The following is a 14,055-nucleotide window of genomic DNA, read 5'->3' on the forward strand; positions in this document are numbered from 1 at the left end:
TGGGAGGAAAAGGAAGTACTGAAAAACCCACAGAAGAGAGGAAGAGACTATGAAAACTCCACACAGGAAGAGCAAAGCTGAATTTCCAACCCAGAACCAAATGACTTCGAGGCAGATGTACTAACCACTACAGCTCTGCACTGTGCAATGTTATTCCTCGAATTTTCCTCAATAACTTGACACATAGTGGTTTCGTTTTTTTTATTTTGTAAACATAACATACCAGCTGACGTGCCCGCTGATAATCAGTAAATTCACAATCAAAGTGTTTAAATAGAAATTTGTATTTACATCGATATCAACATCACCTGAAAAAAAAAAAAAAAAAAACCTGTAATATACATCCTGTAAAATGACAGCTATTTATAACCCAAAGATAGGAAAACAGCTCAATGATATTTTTGCATCGCTTTGCACTTCATTCAAACATTACAAAGTTCTTTTCCTCCGAAAGCAATAAAATCTAAGCAGAGAATGAAGTTGTAAATGAGCCACCGATACGTCTTGAATTCAACTTTTCATGTTTGGGTTGTAAAACATTATGCAGTAGGAAATTTCATTCTCCTTTCTGCACAGAGCTGGTAGCCGTGGAACAACTTCAACCCTTTTATGACTAAAATACATAACTTTTATATGCGTTTAGAGATGTATGATATGTACCCATTTACCATCTGAATAAAATAATGTATATCATAAAAATGTACACCCAAAACCTTAGAAACTATATAAAGATGTGGAAAAATATCTTTGGATTGCGCTTGAAAACGCAGATTGAGCAGAAAAAGAGTCCAAAGGAAAATGACCAAATGGCTAAAAAAATTAAAATACACTCCACGGAAGCAGGAAGGAGAACACTGCGAGGACCAGAGGTGTGGTGAACTGAGGGTTGTTTGCGCTCGTCCGCGTTGTGTACGGCAGTGAGACGCACGTACAAAAGCTCGTCTCGCATGTCGCCCAGCGTGATTGGCAGTCCAAAAAGACGGCACTTACACCACGTAAACACTTGTGAGTGTGAGAGCGCAAACCTTCAGGTCGTCAGATCCTTGTCACAATTAAAAGTGCCTCCGCTAAGACATGGAATACACATCCACAGAAAATAATATATATAAATACAGCGTTGAAAGGGTGGAAAAAGACAAACGAGGGAAGGGAAATCCTTTCAGACCTGTAATATTTGGAAAGGTGTTACAAAACAAAACAAAACAAAAAAGATCTCAATAAACCAAATCAGCTTTGACCTACTGGACAAAAAATACAAGCAAGTCTCATTCTTTGTGCAATAATAGGCCTGTAAATTCATGTCTGATATATTTTGTAGAATATTTACAATTCGTATTCACAGATGATGTTTGAGACATCTAATACTGCAGTACCATTTGTTTGCCTAAAACAGAGGTTGAGATGCTCAGTTACAGATGAAAAGAAACATTATTGCTCCAATCCGCATACCCTAATAAACTGTGCTTATAGCTTCCAATGACTTTAACATGAAGCGATTGAGAAAACAAAATTAAAAAGAAACCCATTGTTGTGAAGGCATCAAATTTCTAGTAAGGCTGTAAAGATGAGGAAATATTGCATCAATCTTTTTTGTTTTCCATACAGAAATCTCCAGGTAAAGTGCAGTCAGAGCCAGTTGTACCGTCGATCCCCATTTTGCTCAACACTGCCTGACAGCTCGAAGTCATACGCACACATACACGCACGCACACTAACATGAGTGTGCAAGGCTCCAGTTGGAGATAAAACCTGGCACAAATTCATCCTCAGGGCAAATTTCCTCACGGATGAGCAGTGTGTTGTGTCGATGTCATGCTTGATGCTGGGGAATAACGTTTGCGTGTTCTCAGGGCCCAGAGATCATTCTGGCAAGGCCCCACCGTGTTCTGCTGTGAGCTCATGTCCTCAGCAATACTTCTGCACAGAGGGGGGGGAACAATCACATGGGTTGTGAAACATCAGCAGATTGCCAGGCAGGGCAAAGGGTCGCATACCTGATCAGGTCCCATCAGCATCCGCCCCATTCCCATGGGGTTCATGCCCATCTGGCCCTGCATTGGTCCTGGCATCTGGCCCTGCATTTGATTCTGCATCTGGCCTGGCATTTGGCCCATTTGTGTGGAGCTGGCACCGCCGACTGTACCAGGTCTGCCAATAGAGTTGTTCATCATCATGTTTCCAAACTGGCCCTGGTTTCCCTGCTGTGGAAACTGTTGCTGGGGATATGAGCTGGAGGAAAGATACAAATAAATGCTGAGCCATGTGCTGTAAATATATCATTGATTCTCAAACTTTGTACACAAAGTATAACCTTAAAAAAATCTAATCAAATCAAATAAAAATAAACTTTGCTCTTCAAATACCACCATCATGACCAAAATTAAAATAGAGTAGCGTAGAATCCCTTACTGTAAAAAAAAAAAAAAAACAGACGACGTTCTATTCCTGAAAAATATATTTAATATTTTTGTAAGCCCCCTCCTGGACCCATCACCTTATCGTGATGGAGGGGTTTGTGTGTCCCAATGACCCTAGGAGGCAAGTTGTCTGGGGCTTCACACCCCTGGTAGAGTCACCCATCGCAAACAGGTCCTCGGTGAGGGACCAGACAAAGCACGGCTAAAAGACCCCTATGATGAATATTATAAATGGATTTTGGTTTCCCTTTCCCCGACGCAGGTCACCGGGGGCCCCTTCTGGAGCCAGGCCTGGAGGTGGGGCTCGAAGGCGAGCGCCTGGTGGCCAGGCCCGCACCCACCCATAAAGAACACCATGTTTAAGCATAAGGGTGTCCACACATGCGCTTGGCACCAGGGCACCCTAGGTCGCAGTTCGACGATCGACTTTGTGGTCGTGTCATCTGACTTGTGGCCGCATGTCTTGGACACTTGGGTGAAGAGAGGGGCGGCTTTGTCAACCGATAACCACTTGGTGGTGAGTTGGCTCAGATGGTGGGGGAAGATGGCGGTCTGACCTGGCAGGCCCAAACGTATTGTGAGATCTGCCTGGAACGTCTGTCAGAATACCCTGTCAGAAGGAAGTTCAACTCCCAACTCCGACAGAACTTTGCTCATGTTCCGGGGGAGGCGGGGGACATCGAGTCTGAGTGGACCGTGTTCCGCGCCTCCATTGCTGAGGCGGTCGACCGGAGCTGTGGCTGTAAGGTGGTCGATGGCGGCAATCCCTGATCCCGTTGGTGGACACCAACGGTGAGGGATTCAGTCAAGCTGAAGAAGGAGTCCTATCGGGCCTTTTTGGCCTGTGGGACTCCTGAGGCAGCTGATGGGTACCGGCTGGCCAAGCGGAATGCAGCTTTGGGGGTCGTGGAAGCAAAAACTTTGGTATGGGAGGAGTTCGGTGAGGCCATGGAGAAAGACGTCCGGACGGCTTCGAGGAAATTCTGGTCCACCATCTGGTGTCTCAGGAGGGCGGAGCAGTTCACCATCAACACTATGTACTGTATAGTGGGGATGGGGCGCTGCTGACCTCAACTCGGGACGTTGTGAGTCGGTGGGGAGAATACTTTGAAGACCTCCTCAATTCCACCGACACACCTTCCCATGAGGAAGAAGAGTCTGGGTTCTCTGAGGCGGGCTCTCCCATCTCTGGGGTTGAGGTCACCAAGGTGGTTAAAAAGCTCCTCGGTGGCAAGGCCCCGGGGGTGGATGAGATTCGCCCGGAGTTCCTCAAGGCTCTGGATGTTGTGGGGCTGTCCTGGTTGACACACCTCTGCAACATCACGTGGACATCGGGGACAGTGCCTCTGGATTCACGGACTGGGGTGTTGGTGGTCCCCCTTTTTAAGAAGGGGACCGGAGGGTGTGTTCCAACTACAGGGGGAATCACACGCCATAGCCTCCCTGGTAAGGTCTATTCAGGGGTGCTTGAGAGGAGGGTCCGCCGGGAAGTCGAATCTCGGATCCAGGAGGAGCAGTGTGGTTTTCGTCCTGGCCGTGGAACAGTGGACCAGCTCTACACCCTTGGCAGGGTCCTTGAGGGTGCATGGGAGTTCGCCCAACCAGTCTACATGTGTTTTGTGGACTTGGAGAAGGTGTTCGACCGTGTCCCTCGTGGGAGGTGCTTCGGGAGTATGGGGGTACCGAACCCCCTGATGCGGGCTGTTCAGTCCCTGTACGTCCGGAGTCAGAGTTTGGTCCGCATATCTGGCAGTAAGTTGGACTCATTTCCGGTGAGGGTTGGACTCCGCCAAGGCTGTCCTTTGTCACTGATTCTGTTCATAACTTTTATGGACAGAATTTCTAGGCGCAGCCGAGGCGTAGACGGGGTCCGGTTTGGTGGCCTCAGTATCGCATCTCTGCTTTTGGCAGATGATGTGGTTCTGTTGGCTTCATCAAGCCGTGACCTGCAACTCTCAATGGAGCGGACATGTTTTTGGTAAATGTACTTTTTAATAGTTTGTATAAAATAGTTGGGTCCACTGCCTGGAGTGCCTGCCCACACATCAAGTGTAAAATTAAAACAAGTCAATCTTTTGTTATCTTCCTATTTCTGAAAATGTGTTTACCCCCCCCCCCTCAACTGTTATGCAACTGTTGTCCTATAATTTTTGGTGTATTTCGGTCACATACCTTTTGCGTGGCATTCCACCCTGCGGCCAGCCCTTCATATCTCCTGACGGATATATGGAGCCTCCCTGTGGATTTCCTTGCATTCCCGACATCATGTTGTTCTGAGCAGAACCTCCCATCCTCCCCGTCATCATGTTTTGCGGTGGGCTGGTACTTGGAGCCATGAACGATTGCTCCCCCTGTTGGTTCATCCCTGCACATGCAACAAAACAACAGTCAGGATCACAACTTGTTTTGACACATATACATCCATCCATCCATTTTCTGTCCCACTTATCCTCACTAGGGCATATTAGTGTATGTGTGTGTGTGTGTGTGTGCAAGACCAAGTGCAGCAACTAAGGCAGGGAATCACCAACTGTCTTGAAAAGATAAACAAGACCCTACTGCCAGGGAAGCTCAAGCTCCAGTGCCTGCAGTTTGAACTTCTCCCTCAGGTAATGTGGCCACTCAACATCTAAGAGGTCCCAATAACAAACCATGATTTCTTGAAGAAAAGACTTGGGGTCCCACGCTGTCCGACCAACATCTGGTTCTATAGCAAAGCGTTCTTGCAACTACTGATCCCGATCCTCAACAAAAAGTACAAGGGCTCCAAAGTAAGATTCCAGGTGACCCCTGACTACAGAGACCATAACATCAACAGTGCTGCACCACCAATGACTGGACAGAAATGGACACCATCCGATGCTGTGCAGAATGCTATGTTAGCCTTAAGGCACGAGGACATCGTGGGGCATGTCCAGCTGGAAGAGGATGCTTTGGCCTTGCAGCAAGGAAACCAACTTGCCAAAAGGCCTCAACATCAGTCGAGAAGAAAATGATGGTTGAGGACGTGTGCCACCAGGAGGAGGCTGAAAGAAGTGCAATGGTTGTCTTTCCTGCCAAGAAGAGACATTGGATGAGGGGGGGGAAGGCCCGGAGAGGAGAAAGCTCCTCTCCAAAAAACCTCTACCAGTGGTATGGCGAGGACTCAACCAGTGGCCTTTGTTCAACTCCAGCAACTCTTAAACACAAAGAGTTTTGTCTCAATTGACTCACCATAGTTACCTCCAAAGTTGAATCCCTGTTGTCCTGGCTGGTTGATGGCAGGGCCTCCCATGGCACTGTCCATTCCTCCTGGTGCAGTGACATTTGGAGGAGGGCTGAATCCTGCGGCAGCCCCCTGCGCCTGCATCTGTTGCTGCTGCTGCTGCATCAGCATCATCATCCGCTGCCTCCTCATCTGCATGGTCATCACTTCCCTGCTGCGCTGGGCCATCATCTGAGCATTCAGGAAACCAGGCTACAGAAAAAAACAACAATACACAGACTTTTAAGTTCACATAAAGATAGACTTCCCCGATTTTAGTAAAAGGTGCAAAATGGCCATGAGGCATTCAATGTGAAGGACAGTTGGTGGTATACCTGACCACTCATCCCAGACTGCATCCCAGGCTGCATACCAGGTCGCATGCCAGGCTGCATAACATGTTGCATGCCCGGGCGTATGGCAGGGCGCATGGCAGGATTCCCTCCAGGAGCACTTTCCATCTTCATGGCTTGACGGGTCTGGTTCATAAACTGTCAAATGAGAAGATGTTAAAACATACTTCATTATTAGTAGTCAAGGAGGCCAATAACAGATATTTGGAACAGATATTTATTACGGTGTAAAAGGGAAAAAGGCCATTGCCGATATGCATCAAAATGCCCAATATCGGCCGGGTCTATCCCTAATACAGTGCTTTACAAATGCCATAGACGACCACCCAATGTAAGGTTCATGTCACAGCCACCCTAAATTAACATCACTAGTATTTACTTAAATCCTTTTTTACATTTCTGTATTGAATAATACACTAGCATTGATAAACTCTTCTCCCCAAATGTCTATTGTTATTAGACTTTACACCGATTTCATCGGGCTGATCGGTATCGGCCGATATTTAGCATTTTATGCTGATCGGCTTTAATGTCATAATTCGCCGATCTTGATCGGCTCCTCAAAAGACATTTACTTTGCGTCGACATCGTGCACAGTATATTTGAATCCAAAAGCTAGTATATTTTTAGCCTTGTCATGCGTCTTTTGACGTAGTATTGGAAATATATGACGGCCAATAAAGTTATTTAAAAAAAAAAAAAAACATGTCGGCGGTGTGAAACAGACAACACGTCTGAGACAGACAACAGGTAATGCCGGATAAGACGACAAGACAAATTTGCTTTTTCACGATTGCTCTATGTCAGACTACTGCAATAAAATCTTGTATTCCGATACCACCGCATCCTGTTTTTTACAATCATTGGGCTTTAACTTGTCAACTCAAATGCGACCGGATACACTCGTTACGACAACAAGAGCGGAGCGCGCCGACTTTGTATTATAAGGACAAAATGGGGGGAAACGTGTGTTGGGGGTCACCGGTGCTCAGGACAGGAGAGGACGTTCGTTTAAGGCTTGCTTGAGGTATGTTCACGTACTTTTAATACGATACGGCTCATAAGCAGGCAATAAAACGTGATGTAGCCTAGCAAGCAAGTGGTTGCACGAACGGTTGGACGTGAACATGCTGCCGTTCTGTCGAATCATGCTCTAAAGTTTCAGTGTGGGTGAAGTCATTTAATTTAATTACAGTAAGTTAGCACCCATTATTTCTGTCATGTAATGTTGGTTTAACCTGACTGACTAGAATACACAATCTGACTAGAGCAGTGATTTTCAACCTTTATGGAGGCAAGGAACATATTTTACAATTGAAAAATCTCACGGCACACCAACAAACAAAAATGTCACAAAGAGTGGATACATTAATTACTGTATGTACTTCCTGCCATCTGATAGAAGAGCATTTATTTGTTCTGTTGGTCACTATGCCTCATTGTCATAAATAGATGAACAAGGATGCATTATTTATTGTAAATATAATTTTTGGAGAAATTAAGTACACAAGTATATACAGTAAATGAACAGGTCATTTAAATAGACACAGTGATCGGATCGGTGATCATTTTTTTCAACTCGCTGATCGGCCCCAAAAATCCTGATCGTGCAAAGCCTAATTGTTATCCATAAAATTTACAGTATCACACACACACACAACAAAGAAAAAAAAATAGTGAAGCAAATGACTTTCTTATTTAAGATGTCAAATGAGTTATTTACTCAGAGAATCCCCCTCAAATTTGGGTACAAACTGAATTTAATCTAATATTCATCATTCTTGTTCCGAATGGTAAAACTGTGAGAGCTCGCTGAAATTGAAAGTGTCTTTCTTGCTTTCATGACAGGTGGCTCCTAAATTAGCTAAGCACTGTACATGTACCTAAAGAATGTACCTCAAACACAGTACATGAGCCATACAATAATGTGTTTACTTCTCTTAATCACAACATTTACGTTTTCAAGGGCTACTATGCAAGTGTGATCGATCACCTGTTGTCCTTGAAGCCTCTGCTGTAGCTGCAGTCGAAGAGGCTTGGTGGCAGTCATCATGCGAGGTCTCATTATGTTTGCACGGGGGTTGCCCAGACCTGCCATACCTCCCATTCCCGGGAAAGTTCCGGCTTGGCTCATTTGATTCATCACGGGGTTGAATCCAGCTTGAGACTGGCCTGGTATCGTGTTGCCACTGTAACCAGGCTGCATGCGCATGGAGGGGGGTCCCGGTGGCCCAGGATACCCTTGGCCATACATGGGCTTTTGCTCCAAGCCAATGGTTGAGTCAGGGCCTGTGAAAGACTCTGACGGGGCAGATTGAGACGGTCCTTGATCCTGGGCCTGAGGGTGACCCTCAGGTCCGTGGTTCTAAGGTAAAGAAGAAATAAATCACATACTGTTTTGGACATTGGATCTTTATGAGAATGTGGAGTGAAACAGGTTTCATAATGTTGAATTTTAGTACCCAAACCGTGAAGCCTCCAAATAATACTGTATGGTAACCAGCTGGGTTATAACAGTAAAAGTGTTACATCACAAACCATCAAAAGGTCATCAGGTGCCAATAAATCACGATTTTTCATTACAAACTTTGCAATCCAAATAATCCTTAATAGTACCAGTACCTGGCCAACTATTTCAGGGATGCCCAGGGCTCGGTCTATTTCTTGCAGAGCAATTAGATCGGCAGTGTTCAGCAGAGAGTCCAGCTGATCCAGAAGTGCCCGCTCATCACTCTGTCCCTCACTGCTAGCCAGGGGTCCAAGAAGCTCATCTAGGGGGTTGCCAAACTGTTCCCTATCACAAAAGATGAAGAGAAAGACATTCAGTAAATCCTATTATCACTGGATGTCACAAAAGGTGCGACAATGTCTATCTAAAATTATTGATTAACACTTGCTTACCTGTTTATATTACTCTGTGATCTTTCAATCCCCAGGGCAGACTCTGGCCAAGAAGGAGACCGAGGTGGGGGCCCGTGCCCCCCAAATGGGCTCATATTCAGATTGCCTTCATTGGTACCTACAGCGGAGACAGTGGGTGGTAAAATATCAACAGCTGGTTGAAACTATTCACACGAAATAAAGAAAAATAAATATAAATGCACATCTGCTAACATTGTATTAAGTAAAATCACCAATCCATACGTTTTAAAATACATTTTCAAGCTTGTATTAAGGGTGCACCCCGCCACACGCCCGAAGATAGCTGGGATAGGCTCCAGCACGCCCCCGTGACCCTCTTGAGGATAAGCGGTACGGAAAATGGATGGATGGACGGATAGTGTCTACTATTAGTACTTTGTCAGACATACCCATTTCCATAAGTTGTTGCTGCAGGATTGACCTCGTGTTTGCGGGTACACTGTTGGAGCGGTTGATCATGGGTCCCCCCATTGGACCAGAGCGACCCATACCTGGGTGACCTGGTCCAGTCATCGGGTTGTTTGATCTGTGCATTCCCCAATCCCCTGGCCCTGCCATCGGAGGGCGTTGAGGCCCTCTGACCATGCCTCCTGATCGACAAGAGTCAATAACAAAACTTAGCCGTACAGCAAATGGAATGTATATATTTTGCCAGTGTTTATGCTGAGTAACCAAGACAGCTGTTTTAGGAAGGTTAATAAATAAGATTTGTTTTAATTTACTTGTCGGATGGCCTCTTGGCGGACACACTCCCGTGCCTCCGGGAAAGCCATTAGGAACACCCCCGGGTCGGATCGGAGCATCCATGTTCTCTTGTTTGATGAGAGTGGGACAGGGGACGTTCCTTCTTCCCGCCAAGCCAACTCCCACTGGCACTTCTCCACCCATTGGCATAGCATCTACAGACACCGTTCTCTGATAGACAACTCGCTGACCTGGAGTTATGGCGCCTCTATCTCCTTCTAAAACAAAAAAAGAAAAATGTTTATGCTCTGTACCAGTCCAAAGATCACGTGTTTAATTGGTCAAAATACTAAAAGATGCAACATGACAATTACAAAAAACAAAAAACATATTTGGCTTACCTAGTAAACTGTCAGGCATAATTCCCTGTTTGTTCCCTACTTCTTTTCCTGATCTGGAATCAGGCTCCGGGACGAAACCTGAGACATTCCTCGTTCCAAGGATGGTCTCCAGGGCCTCCACCTGAATCATTGACATGCGGGTGGGAATCGTTACAAAAATGTTTATTGCATTGACTAATGTTGTGAGTGAGATTGTTGAGGTCACACGAAACTATTACCTCATCAGATGGCTCAAGCTTGACCTTGCCGTCCATTGAGTGGGTCTCAGAGCTTGTGACCCCTGACCCCGGAGCTCCCCTTCCCTCTAGCTCCTCCAGCTTTGGCTTGATATCAACACCCTCTTTTGAGTCATCTTTATTAAGGAGGTAGTGAAGGAGTGCATAGGACTTCTCCTTCTTAGGACTGTGCTGCTCCTGCTTGGATTCTGATCCCCTAAGCCCTCCAACAGGTGCAACTCCTGCCTCGGATGTGCCAGACTCTAAGCTACTCTTGCCAGTGGCTTCTGCCGTAATGCGAGCCACCTCATCCGGAGTGTTCCCATTTTTTAGGAGCTTGTGGAGAATCTTGTGCTTCTCTTGAAGTGACTGACTTGTGAAATGCCCTGCATTGGCAGAAGAGGACACTGCACCAGGACCTCCGCCTGTAGAGGAAGAGACACCAGTTGAGGACGAAGGGCTGGTAACACCAGTGGTTCCGTCCTTGACATCTGGTGTGGAACTGGGCCCGGAGCTTGGTGGGTGTTTAGGTGGCACAAGCTCATCTGTTGGGGATGTGAGGAGCTGCAAAAGCTTCTTGTGGCTTTTGTCAGGTACCCGTCGATTAGATTCTCCCATGTTTGGTCCTGCCTCTCTGCTTGCTTGACTGTCTGGTTTGTCCGAAGTGCACTCACTTGTGGGGGTGTGGGGATGCTGCTCCCCAGTTGCCCCCAGTGAGCTGCCAGGGCTCTTTGAGTCGCAGTGGGATGGGAGGCTGGATTTGCAGGGTCCACCTGCAACCTGGTTGGTGGAATTGATGCTTGGTGAGCTGTCAGGCTTGTGTGTGGTAGGGGAACTAAGAGGGGAGGGCAAAGGATTGCCCACACCCTCACTAATTGCTTGGAGAGCATTCAAGGAGCTGCTGGAGAAAGTAGTGGTACCGCCTCCTGGGTTACCCGGGTGATTGGAGCTCATGGGAGAATTCAAACCTATAAATGACGCCGCAAAGATAGCATGTGAGCTTGGTAAAACAAGTAAATGTGTGAGAATTACAAAATGTGTTTTTTGATGAAGCTGAAAGAGGAAGAGGTGAGTGATCAAAGAGCAGGTGTTTCATACCTCCAGGAGAGAAGGGGCTGGCACCCATCTTGGGACTTCCTCTGACTCGGGGTGAACCCATGACATTGTGTGGGGGACCACTTATCCCTGGACTGGCCTGTGGGGGACTGGTCATTCCCATCCCATATCCTCCACCTCCAGGTCCACCCCCATGGAAGTGACCCATCTGTTGATGTTGGTGCTGATGCTGCTGATGCATTCCGTGGTGACCCATCTGATTCATCTGCCCCATTTGGTTCATCGAGTTCATTGAATGCATGGAATTGATTGGACCCATGTTGTTCATTTGATGCATGGGACTCATTTGATGCATGGGGTTCATTTGATTCATGCGGTTGCCGCCCGTGTAAGGCGGCGCTCCTCTTTGGGCCAGGTTTCCCTGGTCACTCATGCCATAGGCCATGTTCATGCCTCCACCAGACACCATGTTCATCTGTTGGTTGGGGTTGTTCACGCCCATGCTTTGAGGCCTCATGCCTCCTACCTGGTTTCCACGATAGCTGTTCTGCTCTCTAAAAGATTAAATAAAAAATGTGGTGAGACAATCATACAGTTGAATCCAAATCACATTAGAACCAGATTTAAATGTCATGTTCACCTCTGAAGCAAGTGTGTAGACAGAAATGAGAGGGGTTCATTGGTGTTAGGATTCCTGCAGAGGTCACTGCGAGTCTGGGCTGTGACAGGGGTGCCATCAGATAGAGAGAACCGGTAGAGTGGTGTCTCTGCATGGCCATTATGGAAAGCTGGTGTGAAATGGAAGGAGGAATGCAAGGAAAGAATATTTAAGAAAATGACTAGACACAATGGGTATACAAATGAAGGAATGGAGCAGTCAACTAAGGCCATTTATAGTTATGGCATACATTTTGAATGTTGTCTGCTCTGTGGAATGTGGAAAATATGACCACATTCTGATTGTTATGCTTGAAATGACTTGTAAGGGATATAAAGTGGCACGGGTCAGACAATAATAGGTTCAATGGTGCTTTTAATGTAGGCAAGCTTAGAACTACAAACCGTCTTGATAGTGGCGTTTATAAGACCATGGCTGCCCCTCGCTTCGATTGAGGAACATCTGTATGCAGCGCCTCACCAGGTCCTCCCAGCCAGGACGCATTGTGGTGTGAAGAGTGCTATGCTGCTCAATTTCCATGAGTTTACCTATAATTGCGGAGATTTAGGGTGGCATAAAGAAGTGGCTACTGGAATGCATGAAATACCAACAAACGTAAAAGAATAAAAGGTAAACGTTACACTACCAGTCAAACGTTTGGACACGGTTTCTCTTTCGATAAAATGAGAACGTGTGTCCAAACTGTTGACTGGTAGTGTATAAACCATCATCCCAGTATGTTGTGTTCAGCTGAAAATATACCGCATGAAAGGATTTCAAAACTCATATTGGCACAGTGGAATTATACAAGTAAAGCACGACCCTTATGAGCTATTGTATTTTTTATTATGCCATTTCACTTTAGTACAACATCGATCAAAAAGAAAAGGAATCTTACCTGACAACTCATGGCGTGTGCTAAACCGCTCTGTCCTCTCTATTGCTGTGACGCGTCGAGCCACGCAGATCATACATGACTGTAGATCTGAATAGGGAGACAATATAATGTCGCACACTGTAAATTTATTTTATTATCGTTTTTAATTTTCGATCAAGTCAAATTGTATTTCAATTCATTTGTACTTTGGGGGAAGAAAATGATATTTGAGATGAATACCTTCCCCTTCCTCCATCATGGCCCGGGGCTGAGTGAGAGCAAAACACTGCATAGTCTCATAGCGTTTTCCACTAGGCCTGTCTTCTGACATCCCATGACTCTGACCATGGACCAAGTTAACCAACATGCGACAGTTGAATGTGTGACTCTTCTGTCTGGGTGCCTCTCCCGCCCATGATGCCCCATTTGGAACTACAAGAAACGATAAAAATGAATACTAAGAGACTATGACAATATTTTGTATTTGTGTTGTTTTACTCAGTCATACTCGTTTGTATGAATAACTCATGTCTCACCAGTGGATTTGGGTAGATTTTTGTGGAATGCCTCCCTGTCGTCATCATGGATGATGTTGTACATGCTGGTGTTGATAAGCTCCTCCTGTTTGTACTGAAGGTATTGTGTCACATTGTCTGACACAAATACAATGCTACCCTCTCGGTTCACTACAAAAAGAAACCCATCGAGAGCCTGGAAAGAACAAAAAGTGGAGACAAGTTTAGGAATACACAAACTGAGTTAACTTGTCAAGTGCAAGCAGTGACAGCAAAGAGGACAGGCGGATGCGTTATATCCGATTGTTGGGTTAGTGTAGGTGAGAAACTGACCTGTAGAAGTAGGGGTCCCAGGTGGTCTTTGTCAATGACCCCTTGGCCAGTAGAGGACACATCCGCCTTCTGGACATCATCAGCACAGCAAGAGTTTTTACCTAAGGAAACATTGTACAGCAACTATGAACAAAAAGTGACATTTTCATTGGGTGAGTTTCGTTAAAGCACCAAAACAATTAATTTTTTTATTTTAAATATAATGGGAGTCTATAAGTGTTTATGTAACATTTAAAGCTGGTTTTTCTTTACTACAATATAATGTAATGTCTTTTTCTGATCACCAGGTGGCAGCACAAGTCACGTATGCAAGCTTGGCATGCCTTTCTATTTTTAAATTCAGCATGTGTCTGAGACTGTTAGACAGTCCTCAATATAGC

General features: G+C 45.7%; 1 protein-coding gene across 6 annotated transcripts in view; it reads right to left on the reverse strand.

Moving 5' to 3' along the window:
• Nucleotides 1–186: 186 nt before the first annotated feature.
• The window catches only part of ncoa3 (nuclear receptor coactivator 3), a 43,566-nt gene continuing 29,697 nt past the window's right edge, over nt 187–14,055 (reverse strand). For 5 of the 6 annotated variants that reach the window (XM_061784102.1, XM_061784103.1, XM_061784105.1 and 2 more), the window contains 19 exons: nt 13,676–13,776; nt 13,364–13,538; nt 13,068–13,259; nt 12,849–12,935; nt 12,355–12,498; nt 11,933–12,080; nt 11,335–11,846; nt 10,240–11,204; nt 10,022–10,142; nt 9,659–9,898; nt 9,326–9,526; nt 8,916–9,033; nt 8,637–8,808; nt 8,008–8,379; nt 5,997–6,152; nt 5,631–5,874; nt 4,590–4,782; nt 1,995–2,229; nt 187–1,917 (listed from right to left, as the gene is read on the reverse strand). In XM_061784102.1, the coding sequence (XP_061640086.1) occupies nt 1,906–1,917; nt 1,995–2,229; nt 4,590–4,782; nt 5,631–5,874; nt 5,997–6,152; nt 8,008–8,379; nt 8,637–8,808; nt 8,916–9,033; nt 9,326–9,526; nt 9,659–9,898; nt 10,022–10,142; nt 10,240–11,204; nt 11,335–11,846; nt 11,933–12,080; nt 12,355–12,498; nt 12,849–12,935; nt 13,068–13,259; nt 13,364–13,538; nt 13,676–13,776 (4,388 nt within the window). In that variant the 3' untranslated portion in view covers nt 187–1,905. The remainder of the gene's footprint in view (nt 1,918–1,994; nt 2,230–4,589; nt 4,783–5,630; nt 5,875–5,996; nt 6,153–8,007; nt 8,380–8,636; nt 8,809–8,915; nt 9,034–9,325; nt 9,527–9,658; nt 9,899–10,021; nt 10,143–10,239; nt 11,205–11,334; nt 11,847–11,932; nt 12,081–12,354; nt 12,499–12,848; nt 12,936–13,067; nt 13,260–13,363; nt 13,539–13,675; nt 13,777–14,055) is intronic. The other variant, XM_061784107.1, reaches the window with a different exon arrangement.

The sequence above is a fragment of the Phyllopteryx taeniolatus genome, chromosome 9 (genome assembly GCF_024500385.1).
Source record: "Phyllopteryx taeniolatus isolate TA_2022b chromosome 9, UOR_Ptae_1.2, whole genome shotgun sequence".
Classification (NCBI taxonomy): Eukaryota; Metazoa; Chordata; class Actinopteri; order Syngnathiformes; family Syngnathidae; genus Phyllopteryx; species Phyllopteryx taeniolatus.